The sequence below is a fragment of the Malaclemys terrapin genome, chromosome 7 (genome assembly GCF_027887155.1).
Source record: "Malaclemys terrapin pileata isolate rMalTer1 chromosome 7, rMalTer1.hap1, whole genome shotgun sequence".
NCBI classification, from domain to species: Eukaryota; Metazoa; Chordata; order Testudines; family Emydidae; genus Malaclemys; species Malaclemys terrapin.
In genome coordinates this window covers 51,248,991-51,272,955 of record NC_071511.1, presented here as the reverse complement: position 1 = coordinate 51,272,955, position 23,965 = coordinate 51,248,991, and the positions used below count along the sequence as shown (strand labels likewise).

General features: G+C 50.7%; 1 protein-coding gene across 7 annotated transcripts in view; it reads right to left on the bottom strand.

Annotated features, from left to right (window-relative positions):
* TRAIP (TRAF interacting protein) overlaps nucleotides 1-23,965 on the bottom strand; it is a 58,427-nt gene that overhangs the window by 16,044 nt on the left and 18,418 nt on the right. For all 7 annotated transcript variants that reach the window (XM_054035380.1, XM_054035383.1, XM_054035379.1 and 4 more), the window contains 7 exons: nucleotides 23,376-23,415; nucleotides 19,687-19,814; nucleotides 16,666-16,760; nucleotides 15,846-15,959; nucleotides 8,966-9,053; nucleotides 6,173-6,262; nucleotides 5,830-5,918 (listed from right to left, as the gene is read on the bottom strand). In XM_054035380.1, coding sequence (XP_053891355.1) covers nucleotides 5,830-5,918; nucleotides 6,173-6,262; nucleotides 8,966-9,053; nucleotides 15,846-15,959; nucleotides 16,666-16,760; nucleotides 19,687-19,814; nucleotides 23,376-23,415 — 644 coding nt within the window. The remainder of the gene's footprint in view (nucleotides 1-5,829; nucleotides 5,919-6,172; nucleotides 6,263-8,965; nucleotides 9,054-15,845; nucleotides 15,960-16,665; nucleotides 16,761-19,686; nucleotides 19,815-23,375; nucleotides 23,416-23,965) is intronic.

Below are 23,965 nucleotides of genomic sequence, written 5' to 3'. Positions count from 1 at the left end.
TGATTCAGATGTGCCCCCTCAAACCATGTTTGATGCATCTGAAGTTCCCATCAAAGATGGATCCAGTCTACCACTGAGCACACACATTCTGACTGACCACCATTCTAGAGCGACTACAATGTTCTGAGGCATGGAGATTCACATATGAAGTCTGTCCCAAGTTGGTCTGTAGACATTCAGTACTGCACAGGTCTCATTCTCAGATACACAAACGGAGTCACATAAGTAGTGGCTGCCACAAGACCAATGAGACCCCAAAATAATTTTACTCTGAGTAGGATCCTGTTGAATTTTTAATAGATACTGGCTCATCTGAAGACATCTGTCCTCCAGTAGCAAGGCTCTTCCACAGAGTCTGGTATGGAGCTTCTACAGAGCATAGAATTGACTTTGGGTGGTTGAGAAGAAGCCCAAGGTCTGAAAGGGGACTGGTTGTCAGAGCAATATGGCGTAACAGGTCCTCACATACACAATAATCTTCAGTAGCTAATTGTCCAAGAAGGGGTAAACAAAAATACTTTGATTCCCAGGTGAACTGCTACCACAGAGAGGCTCTTTGTAAAATCTCTGGACACTATGGAGAGGCCAAATGGAAGCACCCAATGCCAGCAAGTTAAAGAAGTATGGGCTGGATGAATGGACTATAAGGTGGATAGAAAGCTGGCTATATCATCAGGCTCAACGGCTAGTGATCAATGGCTCCATGTCTAGTTGGCAGCCCATATCAAGCGGAGTGCCCCAAGGGTCGGTCCTGGGGCTGGTTTTGTTCAATATCTTAATTAGTGATCTGGAGGATGGCGTGGACTGCACCCTCAGCAAGTATGCAGATGACAGTAAACTGGGAGGAGTGGTAGATACGCTAGAGGGTAGGGATAGGATACAGAGGGACCTAGACAAATTAGAGGATTGGGCCAAAAGAAATCTGATGAGGTTCAACAAGGTCAAGTGCAGAGTCCTGCACTTAGGACGGAAAAATCCCATGCACTGCTACAGACTAGGGACCGAGTGGCTAGGCAGCAGTTCTGCAGAAAAGGACCTAGAGGTTACAGTGGACGAGAAGCTGGATGAGAGTCAACAGTGTGCCCTTGTTGCCAAGAAGGCTAACGGCATTTTGGGCTGTATAAGTAGGAGCATTGCTAGCAGATTGAGGGACGTGATCATTCCCCTCTATTCGACATTGGTGAGGCCTCATCTGGAGTACTGTGTCCAGTTTTGGGCCCCACACTACAAGAAGGATGTGGAAAAATTGGAAAGAGTCCAGCAGAGGGCAACAAAAATGATTAGGGGGCTGGAGCACATGATTTACGAGGAGAGGCTGAGGGAACTGGCATTACTTAGTCTGCAGAAGAGAAGAATGAGGGCAGATTTGATAGCTGCTTTCAATTACCTGAAAGGGGGTTCCAAAGAGGATGGATCTAGATTGTTCTCAGTGGTACCAGATGACAGAACAAGGAGTAATGGTCTCAAGTTGCAGTGGGGGAGGTTTAGGTTGGATATTAGGAAAAACTTTTTCACTAGGCGGGTGGTGAAGCACTGGAATGGGTTACCTAGGGAGGTGATGGAATCTCCTTCCTTAGAGCTTTTTAAGGTCAGGCTTGTCAAAGCCCTGGCTGGGATGATTTAGTTGGGGATTGGTCCTTCTTTGAGCAGGGGGTTGGAGTAGATGACCTCCTGAGGTCCTTTCCAACCCTGATGTTCTATAATTCTATCGCCCCATACTGGAAGTGGTGTCTGGCTACCACAAAACAAAAGTATTTGTGATGACTATTATGAATTAATATATGAAAACATGCATCCTTTAAGTCAAGAGCTGTGAACCAATCCATGACCTACAGAGAAGGGATTATGGAGGCTGAAGTCAATATATAGAACTGAAGCTTCCAAAAATGTACTTGTTCAGATCCCTTCAGGGGGGTACTGGATGACCCTCCCACCTCCAATCCTTTTTTGTACCAGAAAGTAACAGGAATAAGCGCCCTGACCCCTCACACATACAGGGATCTCCTTGACTGCTCCTATCAGATGCAACTTTTCTACTTCTGCAAGAAGAATAGTCTCATGAGAGGGGACCCTTAAGAGGGAAATGTAGGGGAAAGGGGTGGGGGGAGGCAATTTTTTGAATTATATGGCATAGCCCCTTTCTGTTTTCTCTAGCACCCATTGGGGTCTGATGTAATTTGCCTCCATGCATTGAGAAAGTAGTGTAGCCTGTCTCCAAAAAAGGAGGTAGATTGGTTCTTAACTCTCAATCATCTCGTCAAAACCCAGACTTGTTCTGAGCTGAAGACATGGATGAGGAAGCAGGTTGGTTAGAGCTAGACCTTGATTTGAAAGGCCTCTTTCTAGGCTGACTCTGGAAGGCTGCCGGCTGTTGCCATGGTTGACGTCTCTGATTCGATGAAAAATACGGTTGGCATGGGACTATGTCCTGTTGGGATATGTAAGGGTTAAGCAGAAAACTAGGAAACTGCTGGTGAACAGAAATGGTATTAAGGAGTAAAGGCACGGGCAAGCACCGCTTCTGCGCTTGATAGATGAAATGCAGGCATCTTTCTGTGCTTGATAGATTTAGGGCCACCACTCTCCCTTCCCTTCTCCTTGTCAAGGGTTTGATAAGTCACAGCTGCCTGAGGAATGTGGGGATCTAAAGAATACCTTTTGGGTAAAGTAGCGTTATCTCCCCCTCCCTTCCTTTCCCAGCTACACAGGCGAATTCGGGGTTATGGCCCCTTGCTCCCTGCCCTACAAACTGCTGATCCAGGGAGTTCATGACTGCAATTATAGTGAAGAGTGTATCTTCAAAGTAAACATTATCTATAGAATATGCTAATGCTGTAAACAGTAATCGGGGCGGGAATAATTATATTCAGTATAGAGTTATCAATATACATTGTATGGGTGTTCATATTACTCCATAAGGGTTTTGGGGGTGTTGTAGTAAATGTAGGAATTTACATACTAATGTAGATAAAAAGAGTGTGCTGTAACTAATCCAGTGCTTACTCGACAATTGGGTCAAGGGGAACAAGTACCGCAATAAAGAAGCCTGTCTGCTCAATCCGCCTCTAGGTCAGCCTGTTCTTTTAACATGTCCCACACTGGAAAGAAGGCCCAGAAGGGAATCAAACCCAGAAAACAGCTGTCAATCTCGCATCCTTTAGATTTCCAGCAGTTCAGCTGTTTTTTCTCTGAAAAGACCCTCCTCTTTGAAGGGGAGATCCTCCAGCTTACTCCTCGTGTCCAGAGCTAGAGGAGATGAACGAAGCCATGCATGCCTCCTAATGGCCCCAGGAGAAGCAAGTACTCTGGGAGCAGAATTTGAAGAGTCAAAGGAGGCCCAGAGGGAGTGCGTGGCTACATTTTGGCCCTCCATTAAAATGGCATTTGCTAACCTTATTCTGTCATCAGGTAAGACTTGTAAAAACAGTGTCATCTTCTCCTGTAAGTGGGCCATGACTGCCTGATAATTTGCCGCCCTAATACTGAGGGACGATGGACAGAACTTCTCCCCCCAACGACTCAATCCTTTCCCCTTCCTTGTTGGCTGCAGTGGAGTGTGGCTGTCCAGATCTTGCCGTGCGACTGGCAGCAGTCACCACCAGGAAATTAGGGCTTGTCTCCACTTACTGGGAGATCGATATGCAGTTGATTTAGCGGATCTAGTGAAGACCTGCTAAGTCAATTGCTGATTGCTCTCCTGTCAACCCACTGCAATAAGTTGACCTACGGTATGTCGACTCCAGCTATTCACATATTCTGAGTTGCGTAACTTAGGTTGACTTAGCCCTGCCCTTAGGGATAGGATGGGTATGGAAGTAGGAGTGCCCCTCAGAGGGTATCTGATACAACTTGTCAGCTTTCTCAGAAACAGGCTGACAAACAGCAGACAAAGTCCACAGGGATTTAGCCAGCTGTAACAAACCAACTAAGATAGATAGGGATATTCTACTCCTTGAAGTAGCATTCAAGGATATCAAACACAAAGTGAGAAGTCTCTTCCACAGCCACTGCAGGAAAATTTACAGTGGATACCATACAATCCATTAAATTGTGGAACTGTGTAGCATCCTCAGGAGAGGAGGCTGAAGCCACCCCCACATTCATCTGGTGATAAATCAGGTTAATAATCTGTTTCCAAATGCTACTACTCAAAGAAGGGAGCTACCTCTTCATCTTCCTCCTCAGACAGCATTTCCAGCCTCACCATCTGTAGTGTCAGTCTGAGGACCTCTGGACTCTCAGATCCTTTGCAGAAGAAAAATTACCTCTCTGCCTACACAGATGATAATAGCAAAAGTCCTGAGGTAGCCCCCCATAAGGCGATGGGCCATAGGACAACCAGTTCCCCCAGCAACTAGGGTTCAGGAACATGCCTGCTGGAGGTGGATTATAGGGTAGTATGAATTAAGCCACAGGTGTCTGCATTCTTCCTCTATTTCCCTCCTGGTAAAGATCCAGACATATCAGACATAGAATGTACCAGGGATAACTGCTGATCTTGAGGAGAGTATGGAGATCCAGTTCTTTGTGGTGACCCTATAAGGGTCCTAGGAGGAGGAAGCATAACGTGTTCACAGGAAGAACCAGCAGCGCCCTCTGATCTCTTCTTCCTATCACACGACTGAAGCCACAGCTTTGGAACTGTAGTGGTCTTGGGAGAATCAGACGGATCTGAAAGTTTGATGCAGTGGCCATTTTGTCCCTATGCCTCTTTCCCTTCGGTGATGGGACAGACGGAAATGAAAGCATCAATGGCCCTGATTCTGACACAATCATCGAATCCATCTTCCTGGATCTGGAAGTGGAGTTCAGAACTGACCCTGGTCTTGCAGCAGGAGGAGTGCCATGGGGGTTGGGTATCTACAAGGCACTAGGTACGGGACCAGTGAGGATGGCCGAACTGTCTCTCGAACTCTCTTCCAGAATTAGGGCAGTTGGATCTCACTGCGTGGTCTTCGGTATGGACATGCATAGCCTCGGAGGCTTGACTGAGGGAGCTGCAGGAACCCAATCTGGCCCCGACGGTCTGTGGCCTCTTGGAAGGTTCGATCAAAGGGAGCCACTGAAAATGAGAGGAGCAAAAGCCGGTTTCTTAGACCCTGGATCTGAGGAGTGATGGGATCCAAAGGGTCTAGCATGGAGAGCTTCCTTGACAAGGAGGAGCTACAAACAAGTCTCCCTGTCCTTGAGGGCTCTGAGAGCGAAGGTCTGACAAGTCAAACACCCAGAAAGCGAGCACCCTTCTCCCAGGGAACACATGTGATTGTCAGATGCTGAGAAGCCAGCTGGGCAGGAAATGCACCTCCTAAATCCCAACCTCCTCTGCTTCTTTGAGTCCACCAGACCTGTGAAACACACTCACTATAGTACAAAGCTAACACTAGCTCTCTAAAAGAGAATGACTCAGGCTCCAAAGAGCCAGGCCAGGTTCACATCCATGCAGGCCCAGAGTTGGAAGGAAGTGAGGTGGCGAATGCGCTCCACCCCATCCAGTCTTGCCGTTAGGATGTCAGTGACACAGAGGATGGACGAGATGCGGGAGAGCTCTAGATGACGCTGCTAGAAGAAGGTTCCAAGGTCAGGCATCACAGACAGTGCAGTATGGAATGTGAATGTGCAGAGCCACCTGAAGGGAACAAGGCTACCACAATGCCTGCCCCACGTCACCCTCAGCTACTGCTTTCTGCTGCATCCCACACCCAAGCTTTCTGTTCCGATTTAGGCGGAAGGCTCTTTGGAGCCAAGATCTCATCCCTATCCTTGTCTGTAGAGCACCCAGTATGCCTCTATGTGCACTACACTGATTCCCAGGGAATACATCCATCTAACCTTTCGAAGACCAGTCGGCTGAGCGTTTCGCTGGTTACAGACGGCTCCTTCAGGGTCTCCTGCAGGATTCCAATCTTCTTCTTCAAACTCTGAAGAAAAGAAAAAACAACAACAAAAGAGCACAGATGAGGAAATGGGAAGTCTGTGCCAGAGGAAGTTTGCATCCTCCTGCCCAGGAAAGCACACAGGCTGCATCACAGGGGAGAGGATCAGGAGAGAGGCAACAGAATAGGTATGGACAGTGAGCTAGGTGTCCAGCTAGAGCTGGCACAAGTCCTGGCTCTGCAGCGGTAGGCCATGGACTGCTACCAGCTACTGTAGGCTGAGGAGTGGAGGATCTCACCATAATCTCCTTGTCTGCATTACTCAGATCCTTCTGGGTGCTTTTTAACTCCTCCTCCATCTTCTCCAACTCCAAGAATGTTTTCTGCAGCTGCAGAGTAAGAACAGTTCAACAGTGCAGTGGTAGGCAAAGATCCCAACCACATATCAGGTATACAGTAAGCACAAGCTATCTTTCCCAGTCAACTTTCAGGCCCTACTGTTTGAGAATTTAACTCGCCATAGTGGAGACACAGGGCAGCCACTCTAGATCACCTAGATCAGTGTTTTTCAAAGTACAGGTCGCGAACTAGTACTGGGTTGTGCAATGTCAGGCGCTGCTGATTTAAATTATAACGATCGTTGCCACGCAGCAGCTCTAAAGGGCCCCGCAGCAGGGACCTGGAGAGGAGAAAGGTAGGGTGTTGGGGGGAACTGGGGAGGGGAGCAAGTTGGGGCTTGCAGGGCTGGGGCTGCAGGCCTCTCCCCTGGCCCTGGAGCTCCATGCTAGGCCAGGAGACGGGCCTCTTCCCCCGGAGCTCTGTGCTGCCGGCCGAGAGACGGAGAGAGAGAGAGAGGGGCAGAGGCGCAGGTCCCTCCCCCAGAGTTAACTGCCTGCACCCCAAACTCCTCTTCCCTGGCCGAAGAGCCCGCACCCCCAGCCAGAGCCCTCCCCCCCGCATCCCAACCCTCTGCCCCAACCCTGGGCCACCTCCCTTACTGCACCTTGAACCCCTCACCCCCACATCCCACCCTCAGCCCTACCCTGGGCCACCTCCCTTACTAAGGCTAGTGTCTAGTGTTAGTTATGTAAAGTGGGTTAAGCTGGAATGTATTGCAATATTATGATTTTATGAAAACACTAGTTAAATATAATTATGTTTGGTCATAGGTATCAATTTTTCTTCAACTGCGTCACGAGGAAAAAAGTTTGAAAACCACTGGCCTAGATTGCTGGCGTACTCCTGAGTAAGCAAGCCATGCCTGTTCATTCCCTCAAGCCGCCTGCATTGGGAATCCCATGGTGGTTTATCTCAGACCCAGCCTCCAGCAGAGAAGTTTCACAGGTGATTTCCTGAGGTTTCAGGCCCAATGGTGACAGCTTTTCGATGGTTTAACACATGGGTGGCAGCAGCTGCACTTTGGTTCAATCATTTGAGTTTCCAAAAGATTTGAGACACATCAGATCAAAGGGAATCAGGACTGCCACCTTGGAGGACGGTGATGATGGGGCCTCACCACTCCCACAGGGACAGCAGTTTTGCTGCATCAGCATTAGTACAACACAAACATGCCAGTCACTGCAACTTCACTAATTCAGGAAAGTAGTTCTGTTCTAGGACCTTGGACTATGACATTATGGGACTTCAGTGGTATGGTGACATACCCCTGGCTACTCCTAGGCAAGGGCAGCTTGTATTCAATCCCTGCCACTCAAAATCACAATACATCTGGTCTGCTGACAATGGAGGGCTGAGGGATTCCTATTTGGCAATGCACTCCTCCTGTGCCTCTTCATCAGTCGGGTACAAGTTTCAAGTCGCTACTCAATCCCACCTCCAGTCTGGGTCAGCAGCTACAAACCTCAACCAAATTATCAAGGGATGCCACTGGCCAGGACAGGACCTGCCAAATCACTAGGGCTGGGAAGACCATGGCTGCTTGGATACCCAACAGCAAATTAACATTACCAATGTCACTTTAGCCCCCAAGCACACCTTGCAACAGCACCTATTTCAGACAGTGAGCTATATAGGGAAGGGATGGTAGCTTGCTGCAGGGTACAAATGCCCTATACACAAGAGGGCAGAACATTTCATCAGAGGTTAGTTATAGCATTTGTTCTGTTACAAGCTCTGGACTTGTAAAGAAGAGAGATTTACCTGGTTCTTTAACAGCTTAGGATAACAGATTGACCAATCAGTGAGGCTCTTCAAACACGTGCTCCAAGCACAAGGAAGCACCAGACGAATTTTTCAGTTTACCAAGCAGTGGCTAGAGTAACTGATACAGCTGGCTGGCAGGAGCAGCGCTTACTGTGAGCAAAGGGCAGAGGCTATCGTTGGACTATGTGACAGACCCAGACCAGTGGGGTACAGGAGTCTGGTAGAGGGCAAATATACTGGTCACTGGATGAGTAGTTTTCTGATCCCTGAGTGACCAGAGCAGGGGCTGCACTAGAGTAATCAGGAAGCTGCTAGAACCAGTTAAGGCAGGCAGGCTAATTAGGACACCTGGAGCCAATTAAGAAGAAGCTGCTAGAATCAATTAAGGCTGGCTAATCAGGGCACCTGGGTTTTAAAAAGGAGATCACTTCAGTTTGTGGTGCGAGTGTGAGGAGCTGGGAGCAAGAGGTGCAAGGAGCTGAGAGTGAGAAGGTGTGCTGCTGGAGGACTGAGGAGCACAAGTGTTATCAGACACCAGGAGGAAGGTCCTGTGGTGAGAATAAGGAAGGTGTTTGGAGGAGGCCATGGGGGAGGAGGCCATGGGGAAGTAGCCCAGGGAGTTGTAGCTGTCATGCAGCTGTTACAGGAGGCTCTATAGACAGCTGCAGTCCACAGGGCCCTGGGCTGGAACCTGGAGTAGAGGGCGGGCCCGGGTTCCCCCCAAACCTCCCAGTTGACCTGGACTGTGGATTCTCCCAGAGGGGAAGGTCTCTGGGCTGTTCCCCAACCCACATGGTGAATCTCTGAGGCAAGAAAATCTGCCAATAAGTGCAGGACCCACCAAGATAGAGGAGGAACTTTGTCACATCACGTACAGAACAGAGATCACCCAGACACCTTTGATGTGCAACTCCCTGCACTTTCCTTACCTTATTATTGGCAGAAAACAGCTCCTTTTTCAGCTTCTCAGTCAACTCACTAGACGCCTTCTGAGCCTCTTTCAAATTTTCATACTCCCTGGAAAGAGCCCAAACTACAATCACTCTGGGCTTTGAGATAGAGTTCTTAACTGGAGTCAGTGATCACATGCTGCCTGCAGATACCCGATTCACAGCTCCACGGCTGCAGAAAAGAGAGTTACCTTTTCCGTAACTGGTGTTCAAGATGTGTTGCTCATGTCTATTCCACAATAGGTGTGCGTACTTGCCACATGCACCGGTACCAGAAGTTTTCCCCCTAGCAGTACCTGTAGGGGAGCACCCCTAGCAACCCCTTGAGTGGCACCTCTATGCTGCGTGCTCCCCCCACCCTCAGTTCTTTCTTGCCAGACAACTCCGACAGAGGGGAAGAAGGGCGGGATGTGGAACAGACACGAGCAACACATCTTGAAGAACACCAGTTACAGAAAAGGTAACTCTTTTCTTCTGCGAGTGATTGCTCATGGGTATTCCACAATAGGTGATTCCAAGCTATATCTGTTGGAGGTGGGTAGGAGTTCACAAACTCTCGGGACAGAGCACAGCCTTGCCAAACTCGGCATCTTCCCTGGTTTGGGAGACGATCGCATACTGCGAGATGAACATGTGAACTGAAGACCATGTGACAGCCCTGCAAATGTCCTGAATGGGGACATGGGCTAAAAAGGCAGCCGACGAAGTTTGCGCCCTAGTTGAGTGCCCTCACAATAGACGGCGGAGGGATTCCCGTAAGGTCATAACAGGTATGGATTCACGAGGTGATCCAGTTGGAGAGCCTCTGAGTGGAGATCGGTCAACCAAACCCCTCATGCGTTCAGCCAAGGTGATGAACAGCTGCGAAGACTTCCTGAAAGGCTAAGTCCGTTCCAGGTAAAAGGCCAGAGCCTGTCTCACGTGAAGTGCGTGGAGATGGCGTTCCTCACTGGACGCATGGGGCTTGGGGCAGAGGACTGGCAGGAAAATGTCCTGACCCATGTGGTAGGCAGAGACCACCTTCAGGAGTAATGAAGGATGTGGGCGGAGCTGGACCTTATCCGTATGAAACACCGTGTACGGGGGCTCGGAGGTCAGGGCCCTGAGTTCTGAGACCCGTCTAGCAGACGTGATCGCCACCAGGAAGGCTACCTTCCATGAGAAGTGCGACCAGGAGCATGTAGCTAACAGCTCAAAGGGGTGACTAATGTACGGGAAGAGACGATCCAATCCCTTAAGGAATCGGCCTGTCATAGCATGAGAGAATACCGTGTGCCCCTGTGGGTGGAAGGCCGATATGGTCACCAAGTGCACCTTGAAGGACGAGGGCGCCAGGCCCTGGGCTCTAAGGTGAAGGAGGTAGTCTAAAATGAGCTGGATCGGGGCAGTCATGGGGGAAATACCTCGTTCAGACGCCCATCGGGAAAACCAAGACCCCTTTGCCAAGCAGGCTCGATGCGTGGAGGGTCGCCTGCTTTCCAAGAGGATGCCTGAACCCCTTCTGAGAACGTCCTTTTCTCCTGGCCTAACCATTGAGCAGCTACGCTGTGAGGTGGAGAGCAGCTAGGTTGGGGTGGAGGAGAGCAGGTCCTGGGAGAGCAGGTCTGGGCAGGTCGGCAACGGCGGGGCGACTGCCAGGCTCATGAGGGTCCCGTACCAATGTTGCCTGGGCCACACCGGGGCAATCAGGAGGACCTGGGCCCTGTCTGTCTTTAATTTTTCCAGGACCTGACCAATCAGTGGGATCGGGGGGAAGACATAGGGAAGCTGGCCTGAACAGGATAGTAGGAAGGCATTGGAGATAGCACCCACTCCCAGTCCCCGCTTGGAGCGGAACCGGGGACACCGGCAGTTCTGCCGGGTCGTGAACAGGTCCACCTGAGGAGTTCCCCACTCTTGGAAAAGTCTGTGCACCACCTCTGGGTGTAAAGACCACTTGTGCTGAGAGGAGAAGTCTCGGCTCAGGCGATCCGCCCATGAGTTCCGGGCGTCCGGTAAGTGGTAGGCCTGTAGGCAAATATCGTGGGCGATACAGAAGTCACACAGCCTGAGGGCTTCCTGGCAGAGGAGCGGGCCCTGCCTTCCCTTTTGATGTAAAGCATTGAGGCCGTGTTGTCCGTGAGAACCCTGACCACTCTGCCCTCCAGGTGCGAGCGGAAGGCCATGCACGCCAGCCGGATCGCCCTGAGCTGCTTGACGTTTATATACAGAGCAAGGTTCTGCACAGACCACAGACCTTGGGTCTGATCGTCCCGCACATGGGCTCCCCACCCCAGGTCTGATGCGTCGGACACTAGCTCCACCGTCGGTGGCCTTCCCCTGAATGGGACCCCGGGGAGCATGTTCCCCAGTGAGGACCACAATTGTAGGGAGGCGATCATTGGCTCGGGCACAGTGCGGACCTTGTCCATCCTGTCCCTGGCCTGGGAGAACACCGAGACCAACCAGAGCTGGAGAGGCCTCATCCTGAGTCTGGCATTGCGAACCACATATGTGCACACCGACATGTGACCCAGGAGCTGGAAACACGCTCTGGCTGTCGTCATGGGAAACTTTGTGACTGTGTCGATGAGCCCTTTCAGGGTCTCGAATTTGTCCGATGGGAGGGAGGCACTGGCCAACGTCGCATCCAGGACTGCCCCAATAAACTCTATGCGCTGTACCCGGACTAACATGGCCCTGGTGTGGCGCACGTGAACAAGAGTGCCACGTGATCCCGCACCTGCGAACAGGAGATGCCCTTGACCAGTCAGTGATCCAAATAGGGGAAGATCTGGACCCCACGATGTCTGAGGTAGGCCACCACAATAGACATGCACTTTCTGAATACCCTGGGAGCAGTGGACAGGCCAAACGGGAGGACCGTAAATTGGTAGTGCTCCTGCCCAACTGTGAAACGGAGGAAGCGCCTGTGCCCCTCAAATATATGAATGTGGAAGTATGCGTCCTGCAGATCGAGGGCAGCGTACCCGTCCCTGGGATCCAGGGAAGGGATGATTGAGGCCAGAGAGACCATGTGAAACTTGAGCTTTACCATGTACTGGTTCAGGCCTCAGAGGTCCAGGATGGGCCTGAGTCCCCCTTTGGCTTTCGGGATAAGGAAATAGAGGGAGTAGTACCCCTTGTGTTTGAACTCCGCTGGCACCACTTCTACCGCTCCTAAGCCAAGGAGCTGCCCCACCTCCTGCTCTAGCAGGGCCTCGTGAGAGGGGTCCCCCAGAAGAGATGGGGACAGAGGGTGGTTGGGTGGGGTAGAGGAAAACTGGAGGGTGTAGCCCTGGGATACGGTGTTGAGCACCCAACGGTACGAAGTCAGCCATGACCACTCTGGGAGAAAAGCACACAACTGGTTGGAGAAGGAAAGCTTTATCGTGGGTGGATCCCTGGTGTGAACTGGTAGGTCTCCTCCGGATGTCTCGTCAAAACTGACACTTCCCCGCCTGTTTACCCTTGGAGGACCCGGGGGGGTGGGGGGGAAGGCGCAGACCGGGACTGCCTCTGTGGGCATTTCTTATAGTCCCGTGACTTTTTATAAAGGGGCTCGTATTTAGATTGGGTGGCCTGGGTGGGAGCCTGCTGAGGCTTAAACTTGGGCCTAGCCGGAGCTGGGACATAGAGACCAAAGTGTCTTGAGCGTAGTGTGGGAATCTTTCAGGCCATCCAACTTCACGTCCATCTGTTCTGCAAAGAGGGCCTTGCCATCAAACGGGAGGTCCTGCAAGGAGTTCTGCACCTCACTGGACAGCCCAGACAGCAGGAGCCACGATACTCTTCTCATGGACACTGCAGAGGCCATGGACCTTGCAACTGTATCCACAGCATCTGACGCTGCCTGCAGGGTTTCCCTGGCAGCCGCTGTACCCTCCTCCATCAGAGCTTTGAACTCCTTCCTGTAATGCTCCTGGAGGGAGTCCTCGAATTTGGGTAGAGAGCCCCACAAATTGAACTCATACAGACTCAGGAGAGCCTGATGGTTCACCACCCTTAACTGGAAACTCGAGGATGAATAAACCTCTCCCCCAAATAAGTCCAGCCTCCTTGAATGTTTATTTTTCAGAGTAGGGGCTGGTTGGCCCTGCCTCTCCCTGTGGTTGACCGACTCGACCACCAGGGAGTTGGAGGCAGGGTGGGTGTACAGGTATTCATGCCCCTTGGCGGGCACAAAGTACTTCCGTTCTGTCCACTTAGAGATGGGGGGCAAGAAAGCTGGGGTTTGCCACCCCTTCGTGGAGTGGAAGGGCCACCCTGCCCGGTATCGAGGCCGATAGGACATTGAAGAGGGAGTCTGAGGGTTCCTCCACCTCTTCAGCCTGAAGGTTGAGGCTTGATGCCACCCCTTTTCAATAGTTCCTGGTGGGCCTTAGAGTCCTCCTGCAGAACAGAGGGAGGAGGAGCCGTAATCGCCTCATCAGGGGAGGATGAGGATGCAGGTGTGGTACTCTTCGTACCCACTGGTACCGGAGGTCCTACCACTTGGTCGCCCTCTGGGCACGGAACCGAAGATGCATGTCCCACTGACTCCTTTCTGGGAGGCTGGGAAAGGGAGGCTGATGGTCGTTCTGAGGCTCCGGCCACTGAGCAAGCCCCTACCGGGAGCTGCGTTGGGGGCCACAGGACCCATTGGTACTATGGTGCCGGCCAAGGAGCTCAGTGCAGTGGCACCAGCGGAGCAGGCTGTTCAGCCTGACTAGCCTGTCCCATCAACTGATAACTACGAAGGGAGGCCGCTGTCCCTGGACTGGGAGAAGCGGTGGTGTCTGGAACGGTGCCGACCATGAGACCGTAATCCCGATGTAGAGGAATGGTACCGCCAGTAGCAGCTGCTTCGCGATCGGCTCTGGAGGGCGGATCCGTGCTGGTGAGGCGCCGGAGATCGACACTTGGGACTGCGGGAGCGGTGCCACGGTGGTGTCCTGGAGCGAGATGAAGAATGGAAACGGCGTCGACACCTGAATTGCGACGGGCTACGGTAGCCTCTTGGAGATGAGGACCTCAAGTGCAGTCTGTCTTGGTCTTGACAGGGCCTGCTCCTTTCGCAAGGTCTACGGTCCCTCAAGGTGGAGCGGTGCCTGGAACCTCTGTCAGTCGGAACCCAGTCAGACAACCTGGTGGGTGTCGACGGTGACCGGCGTGGACTATGCACGGGACGGTCGCTGAGCAGCAAACGGCGTTAGGAACATTCCCTCAACCGTGAATGGTACTGACCAGGAGGCGACTGCGGCGATCCAAGCGGTGGCTTGCGTCTGGACCGGGGAGCCAACAGTGGCGGAGTCAGAGGCCTGGAGGCCAACAGGGTCCGAGAACTGCCCAACATGGGTCTACTCTCTCCCCCAGTCTTGCTCCGGTGCCTCGGCAGAGAAGACCTCTTCTTAGCCTTCTTGGCGTGCCCTGCAGGCGGGGAGAGGTGCTGACTCGTGGAAGTCACTGAAGTGTCGCCACGCACCGACGCTGCGGTACCCAGTGCCAACTCGGAGCAGCGCACCGGAGTCAGGGTCAACACAGACTCCATCAGAATGGCTCGGAGCTGAATGTCACTTTCTTTCTTGGTCCGAGGCTTGAAAGATCTGCAAATCTTGCCGCGATCACTGAGATGGGTTTCCCCCAGACAGCGTAAACAGTCCATGTGCGGGTCACTCACTGGCATCGACCGCCTGCAAGTGTCGCACGACTTAAAGCCTGGGGCACACTAAACTAAACTAACACTAATCTGAACTACTTCACCTACAGGTATTACTACTATGAACGAACAAGAGTTCTAGAGGAAAGCTGCAGACAAGCTGGGGCAGAGCAGTTCTGATGCACCTTCACTGGCGGCAAGAAGGAACTGAGGGCGAGGTGAGCGCGTAGCGCTCCTTATACCGTGCCATAGAGGCGCCACACCAGGGGTTGCTAGGGGCGCTCTCCTACGGGTACTGCTGGGGGAAAACTTCCGGCACTGGTGCATGTGGTGAGCACGCACACCTATTGTGGCATACACATGAGCAATCACTCAAAGAACTACTTTAGGTGCAAGGCTGTTTATACAAGAGTCCCCACTGGGGAGAAGCCAACGCTGGATAAACAAACACTAAACTGCAGCATGGCAATCACCAGCACAGCACTGGGCGGGTCAGAGAACAGGCTTAGATGGAGACTGCGCTCAAGTGACTGGAAGGGGCAAAAACGAAAGTCCCTGACTGCAAAATGGAAAGGGGATGTGATCTGGGGGGCCATGCAGCCTTCTTTCTGAAGGGGTGCATGTAGGGTTAAGAAGTGAAGTTCAGAGGCACTTAGGGATATTTGCCATGCAAGCTCATTACTGATTACAATGCAGGTGCAATCATTCTGCCTGGCAGCGCCATATAAAATCGTGATCACTGAAATGCCATTAGATTGGAGCTGGCGAAGATGTGGCGAAGATGCATGAGCAGAAGGATCTCTGTGTAGGAGCTGGAGCCAGCGCAGAGAAGTATGGCAAAAACTTGGAAGCTGAACAATCGGAGCCATAGCAGCACTGCTATCAAGTACTATGTGCCGCATAAATGAGAAATTCAGGGATTGTGCCACCATCCCAGGAGTATGTCAATGGTTTGTTCCCTCAACTGCCATCCAATAATCACCACCTAGGTGCACTGAACTGCTCTGAAAGCTGTTCGTATAGCAATGCATATGTCCACAGTATCAGTGGAAGAATTTCCGAGTGGCAGCCTCCAATCTAAGTTGCCTTGATTCTGTCAGTCAAAGCCCAGTGTAGTAACAAACAGGCAGTCACAGCAGCTAAACCATTTTACTTTTCTCCAGTACCCTGCAGGGGGAGCTCTATATATACATATCAAAGAGATGGAACAAACAAGTCTACTACCAAGTTTTCAGCACCTACTTTTTCAGTGAGATGCAGTAGACTGCAAGCTGTTCCACTGCTGCCTGCCCTATTCCCATATCATGGATCATCTCCTCCACTTCCGGGCGCTGGCTCTGCAGGAGCATCTCAATCCTGAAACAGACACATCCTGTCAGGTTCCCACACAGCCATGAAGAGTGGAGCTGGGAAAGGAGCTGGAGTGCTGGGTCATTACCTGGGCCACTAGTGTGCTGATCCCCCACTGCAGTGACACACTGGGATGGAAGCTACAGCTGCCCACTAGCTGCCCCTCAGTGAGCTGGGCTATTTGGGAGGAACAGTGGGGCAGCAATGGCTTAGCAAAGGGCTGGGGGGGAGGCAGTTGTGCTATAGTGGATTGAGCACCAGGCTGAGAGTCAGAACTCCTGTGCTCTATTCCTTGTCATTGTCCCTGGGCAATTCACATCAATATCTACATGCCTTGGTTACCCCACCTGTAAGCCAAGCTCCCAGTGCTAGGGATGAAAAGCTCTAGCTAAGTGCCAAATGTTATGTTTAGGGAGCAAATAACTGCCTGGAGGTGCCGGGGAGGGAAGAGGTGGTGATGAGTTTGGACAGGTCAGGACCAATGAGGACACACCAGCACTGATGCAGGAGGTTCCCAAACCCCAGCTCAACAGTGCAACAGCAGTGACATTTCCATCTGCACCAGGAACTGAGGCTGAACCCAAGTAGCTCTGCATTGGTAGCATTCAGAACTATTGCGCAAGACCTCTAAGAAAGTAAGTGTCTCGGACCACTGAACAGCATGCTTGCCCTAGCCCACATATACATACACAGCAGAGGCCCTGTATCTAACCTCTCCATGGTTTTCAGTTTATTTCTCAGCCTTCGGGCCTCCTCTTTTGCACCTTTGGTTTCTTCCTGCTGCTGCTCCAGGTACGTCATTTGTTTCTGAGACAGAGATAGGCACATTTGTGCAGTTAGAATGGGAGATAGGGACTCCTATGGAGACATATAGCTAGCACGTGTGCATTGAAATACCTGCACAACCTGCTCAGCAGTCAGGCTCCTCAAAGCTCTCACCATCTTTAACAGCCCAGGAGCAAGGTGCCCATAGGTTCTCACTCAGCTCCCAACACATGGCAAATTCTCAATGCTGGCCATCAGATACTTCAGTACATGAACTGCCCGATTCCATTGCTCCCACTAGGATTATTTGTGGAGAGTCATATGTGACCCTCTCCTTCCGTGTTCAGAAAGCGACAAAGCCCCATAGGGAAGTCTCCAGTTACTGCAGCCTTCTCCCCATTCAGACACTCCCTGTTCCCTCTGCACTAACCCTCCCATTTTGCTGAACTGCCATCTGTTACCAGATGTGAGAAGTAATCCTGCATGGGGCTTTGCTGGGAGTTCTCAGACACTTTACCAAGACAAACCCAACATGGTCCATCTCCATCAGATTACACTGGAGGGGCATCTGGAGCTGTCTGAAGGTGCTGCCTGGTTTTCTGGTATTCTCAAAATGACTGGCAGTAGGACATGGCCTGTGCAGGATCAACTGAATATTACTGTGTATAAGGGGCTCCCATGGGGATCAGATGGCTTTTTAAACAAACTTTCAGTTCACCTGTATTCATTCCCTAAGCTTTGATCTGCCTGGACAGTTTAACGTATCAGCTTCAAAGGTTCCTGACTGCTTTTCAATGAGACACTGTTTGATTTGATTCCAGAGAGAAGATTGGCCAAAGACAGTGTCCTCTCCTCTCGGCAGAAGCTGGAGGGGTTTAATATGCATTCAGTCTCAGACTCTCCCACTGGCTCACCACGTTACTACATAAAAAAGGAGGCCTGAGATGCCACTGTCCCTCTGCAAGGTCTCACCTTGCCTGGCTAGGATGGTTACCTTTCTCATACCAGTGCCACCTTTTGCCGCTCCTGGCCAGCTCTCTCCACCACATTTGCACTACTGTTTCCACTTCCCTCGCACTGCTCTAAACTGGCATGATACACGGTTCTCAGACTCGCTGGCCAGAACTGTCAATGCGACCATATTTGCCCCTCTGGCATCCAACTGTAGTCCCGAGGCACCAAGCAGGTTCATCAGTAACTGATGCGGTGCTAGCGGAAGAAAGGTCCGTCTTGAAGCTGGTGAATTTGGCCTCTGCCATGGCTAGAAAGGCCTGCAACAGCATAGCAGAGGCTCCAAGCCTTATGCTTTAAACAGCCTGAGGAGAAACAGTGCACAGAACTCTGCTGGGAGATCTCACACACTTTCAAGAGGAGAAGATGCAATGAGCATGATGCCTTTTCTTCCAATGTTCCCAGATTACACTGGAGGGGCTTTCACACATGTCAGAGAGTAATTACAGTCAGAGGAAAGATAGGTTATGAGTCTCCCCTTGAATCTGGGGTAGGGAAAGCCCAGGAGGTGGGGGAAGAGGGTGGAAACCTAGCAGCAAACCCAATCACCTAAAGCAAAATCATCTTGGGAAGGGCTCATTTGTATCAGCTGCAACAGCACACCCCGATTTAGAGTTTTACAGCAACTGAAGTGTTTGCATGACCAGGAAATGCTAATAAGCCTCACAGAGAAATTCTGTTCATTGGAACACCCCAACGCCTATAAAACTACTGAAAAACATGAAAGCCAGGGAAAAAGGGATAAGGTATCCTTGAGGTGAAGAGTGATTTTCACAGTTTCACCTTTTTTCTTCTATTTAACCTAGGTGCATTAAGAATGCAGCTCCACACTCACAATTGGTGAAGCACATCTTACTCAGTGGCAGACAAAGTGCACCCCCAATACGTGGAATTTATGGCACTATCATCTCAATTAAGCAGCAGCTAAGACCAATCACTATGATTAAGTTAGATCAGTTTCCCTGGGGGGGCATCACAGGGAAGTGGCCATCCCATCCCTGTCCTGGTTTATTCACTCATGAGTTATGATTATATACATAAAGACACACACATACATATACACACACAAACAGATTATTTCCTGTTAGTGGCTTGACTACAGAACAGGTTTGACAGCAGCACAATGGTTGGTCCAACCCAGCCTAAGCTTGTAACTTTCTCTCTGTACATTTCAATTAACTTGCCTGGGTGGAGGCAGAAATCACTAATTAACATTAACTAATTCACACTGAACCCCACCAGGCCTACAGAAAGATTTAATGCAGGGTACTAGTGTCAGTCCTCAACAGGGTCTCGCTCCCTAAGAGAGCATTCACACTGATGCGATGGAAGATCAATACTGACACTGCATCAACAAGCCAGACCCTCATTCCCTGGCCTTGAGCGGAATGCTGTTTTTAAGCAGGATTCTAACAAGCCACCCCAGCCACAAATCGCTTAGGCTAAGCACAGAGAAGACCCAATGTCTTAACACGTCAAGTACTCCAACTGCTTTAGATTCATTCAATAAGTGTATTGTTTCCCCAATATCTCACCTCTTCCAAGGTGCACGGGTCCAAGGGAGGTACCTCAGGAAATTACTGTCCCAGGGTGATGTGTGTTAGAACTGAAAGACATCGCCTTGAAATAGCACTGCTGCCCTAGAGAACCTTACCCCTTTGCCCCCTTGGCTCTTCTATAGCACCACCTCGTCAAGGAGCTCAGACAAGGTTAAAGGAGTGTCTTAAATGGGAACGCAGCCCCATTGCTCTTCTTCCACTTCACATCTGGAGAGATGGGGCCCACACAGGAAGCTGGTTTCAGAGCCAGGAACAGAACTTAGACTTCCAAGCGCAGAGCCACCTGTCCTCTCTGCACAGGCCTGAGGACAGTGTGACCCAGAGGACGAGCCAGTGAGACTGTAACCCTAGCCAGAAATGGGGCAGATCAGATGTACACTGCCCATGGAGGAAGGTACCTTGAGAGTGGAACACAGCATCTCTGTCTCACACAGGGCTTTCTGGAGCGACTCGATGGTGGCGTTGTGAACATCCACAGTCTCCCTCAGTGTGTCTATGATAGACTGGCAGTCTCGCTTCTCCTTCTCTGAAAGGAAATGCTCACATAGCACTTGGAATGCCTTGCCCTGGGCAGCCCTGAGACCCATGGGTCTGAGGGCAGATATGCAGCCAGAGTGACAGACAGGATACATAAATTCAGATTGAGAAACTCTCAGAGACTTAGTCATTTCCCATCAGACCCCCTCCCCACTGAATGCAATGTGTCAGACAGGACCTGTGCTAAGCAATCCCTGCACCCAGCACCAGTAGACTTCAAACATTTCTTTACTAATCAAGAAAGGCAAGCTTGGGTGCAAGGAGCTGGCATCCTTGCAGGCCGAACAGAACATTTATAAAACTACAAAGCTCTGGTGAGCTGCCTCGACGCTGCTCTCCCAGCGAGAAGTCGTGTGTGCAGGGTACATGCTTAGATAGGCTTGACAGCTGCTGCTGTGCACAGGAACACAGTGCCTACGTGCAGAGCAATTACACTGCTGTGCAGTTATGCTGCTGTCACTCACCCTCACCACAGTCTGTGTGTCTCAGGGTGCGAGATCCCAAACACACAAGCGAAGCAGCATTAAAGCACAGCTCTGCAGAACACACTGGGGCTCTGAAAGGCCACGTGATACTTGATTAAGGCAGATTTATCACTCTGGAACATTTCCAGTCCTTGCACATCACAAGGCCTTAAAATCCTGTTGTTCTGATCGCCCCTCCCCCACACTAATATCCCCAATTCTGATGCCTTGGCTGCCAGCAATAAAGCCTGTGTAGCAGCGCCCTTTCCTGACCCCTCCACAAACGCAGTCAGAGACCAACTGAAGTGCAGCACCCGTGTCCTTTTATTGTTTGTGTCCGTTCCCACCACGGTTTATTTACAGATATTTACAGGGACCAACACTCTGGGAGACTACTAGCTTCCCAGCCAGCAGAGATCTAGAACCCATGCTCCTCCCTTTCCTGTCTCCCCCCTGCTTCCTGTCTCTTAGCCAGCTTTATAGGGCAGGCTGGCTACCCAGACCTGCAGGTGGATCCACTCTGGTAATTAGGGCGTGGCCCTTCAGCCAGCCCAACTAATACCCTTCTTCCTCTGGAACAGGGCTAACAGGGGCCTGGTTTATTTATCCTAGCCAGCACCCTGTTACAGCCTGCCTTCAGCCACATGAGATACAGAGGTGCACAGATCCTGCTGGAACTGAAATGTGTTCTGGAGGGAAGCAGGAAAGCCAGCTGGTGGTCAGACTGACCAGTATCCTGAGCTGACAGAGCCAGCAGAGAACATTTTACATCACTGGAAAGCTCCTGTTTTGCAGCTGTATAAGGCAGTGGTCCCCACCTCTCGCAGTGCGACTATGGTCAGTCATGGACAGCAAAGCAGCACTATTTTTGAGCACTGTTTAAATCCACTCATCCTCCCGGTTTCCATCAGCTCTCTGGTAGTAGCTGACCATTACTGGAAAGGGGCTCAAGGGCTTGCTCACCTTGGCAGCCCTGCAGCTTCAATCCCTGCCAAGGCCTGAGGCATTGCTGGCTTTGTGACATTGCCGCCATCCCAAAAAAACAACTGAGCTGGCAAACAGGATTATGGCCTCCCTGGGAAAGGAGGCAGAAGATGCCCAGCTGGGACCAGGGGAAAGAGAGGGAGAAACTGGTGTGCGTGTGCGCACCCTCACACAAACAAATCAGTGATAGCCACAAGATGGCCATAGGAAGTGGCTGGGTAAGTAGGTTGGTTTGTAAGTAAAGTGTTTTCCCACACTTGTTTGGGTGGTTGTACCTATCCAGGAGCAGCATACTTTGGGGGGGTGAGAGGGATGCATCCCACTGCACACACTTTCAGGCAGGACTTCCCCTGGTGCGGTGGCAGGAGGCTAGCTCTGCAGGACTGAAGCTTTCAGGACCAACAAATGTTTCATTTCTGGTATTTGTGATGTGAAGAAAATGTTCCAATGTGACCAGGGTGCAGCAATGCCTCCTGGGCTCTGCAGACAGATCCAGCACCTCAGCTACTGGTCTCAGGTCTGTACAAGACTCTTCTCAGGTACACATCTGCTCTTTAGAACCCCCTGTGGCAGCTGTGAAACTGACAAGGATACTTTCATTCTGCTGCTGGGGAAAGCTACAAGCGGAGGCAGATTCCTGAAAAAGGAGGAATCGAAGCTGGAGGCACTGCAAGCAGAGTCCCTGAGGCTAGCAGGGCAGGAGGAATAGACACGCAGTCAAGACACGGGACAGAAGAAAGCTTCTCCTTCCCAGCCGGGAGACCTTAAAGTCCAGGACCTCCTAGCTAACATAAAAAAGCAAATCTGCAAAGCAATTCCTTTGGAGAGCATTCTGGTAGGAGTCCCAGCACTCTTCCCCAGAAGGCGGGGCTCAGTTACTCACTATGTCACTGCCCCGGACTGCTTGCAAGGAGGGGCCTTGATATAGGCATCTGATAGATTTTCTAACTTTTATCAGGCTAATAAATAGATCTAGTCAACTATTTCTGTCTGCCTTGCACATGTGAGAGGGAGAGGACCCAATAGGAAAGCGGGCTCTTTGGAAATGGCTGAAACTCTCTCCACTCCAAGCTCCCTTTAAAGGTTTTTTTTGCTTATTGAAAACTCATGTCTCAGGATTTCTGTCACTCCAACTGACTGACATTTTCCTTTGGCTGCTCATGACTCATGTTCTGATGACAGGCTGCCTACAGACAATGCTTAAAACACATTGACAACATCCCCAGGGTTTTCGCTTTCCTGCCTCCATCAAACAGGCTCTAAAATTAAAGAGCCCGAGCTCTTTAAAGCAATGGGAAAATAGAAACGCACACATCAAATTGTGCCTGCTTTTTTGGGGATGCAGCATCGCAGTAGCTGAATAAGTGCCAAATTTCTCCCATTTCCGTTTGGGCCCCAATTATTAAGCCCTCTTGTGCCACTTTACGCTTGAAGAAATGAGCTAGTGACATTTGGCAGCTGTGGGTCTCCTGATAAACACGCCTAACTCAATGAAACAATCTTTGCTTGCTGCTGATTCCCACCTGGAATAAGCGCTACACTGAGCCGTCAGTAGTATGTCAGCTGGGACAATCTTGCAAGGGACATAATTACAGTAAGGGGGGGGAGGGATAGCTCAATGGTTTGAGCACTGGCCTGCTAAACCCAGGGTTGTGAGTTCAATCCTTGAGGAGGCCATTTAGGCATCTAGGGCAAAAATCTGTCTGGGGATTGGTCCTGCTTTGTGCAGGGGGTTCGACTAGATGACCTCCTGAGGTCCCTTCCAACCCTGATAGTCTATGATTCTGTGTCACATAATAGCCCTAGCATTGAACAAAGTCTACAGGTCTCTCTACTCTACTTACTGGCCCAGCAAGCTTAAGACTCATGATCCCCAGTTTGCTCTGTCCGACCGGTTTCATTCAGACCCCACTTGTACTGTAGGCTCAGAGAGCACCCTCATATACAAATGCCTCAACTTTTCTGCTGCAAACTGACCTGAAAGCCTCAGCACAAAACAAAACAGTAGCTTGAGAAAGCCCAGAGCCTGCCAATCCCATGTTCCTTCTCTCTGCGCCCTTACTGCTGGCCAAAACACTCTTCTGTTTCCTTTCTGAACTCACCTTTCATGGAGAGCTGTGCTTTCACCTTGTCCAGTTCATTCTGAAATGCAACACAAAGAACCAGATGAGGAGCAGCACCACCCAGTAACCTTCACCTAATCTTAGAGGAGAGTTCTAGGATTCCTAAATGCTTTCTCCTAGTGAGTTACATGACCAGGTGCTGAGAGCAGAACAAAATAGTGAGGAATGCCCTTGTTATATGCAACATTCCCAAGTGCTACTGCAGGACACACGGGGAGCACCTCAAACTGGTAGTGCTTCAGGGGAAGAACAAGACTGCCACAGAGAACATCCCAGTCTTATCTTATCCTTGTCACTCTCTCGTTTCTCACAGTGTCAGTCATTTTTACTGGGTTGAACAACTCTGGAAAGCCTCTCAGGGAAAACATTTGAAGTCAGAGAAAAAATTTTCATAACATCTTAACTAAACAAGGCAATAAGGCAAGGATCTTGACAGACAGAACTAGATTGCTGATTATTTTTAACTAGAATTATGAGTTCAGTGGTTGAAGGGAATGCAATAGATGTAATGAAATTGGGCCCTAGACACAGAACAATGGGTAGATTTGAACATGCCCAGCTAGACAGAA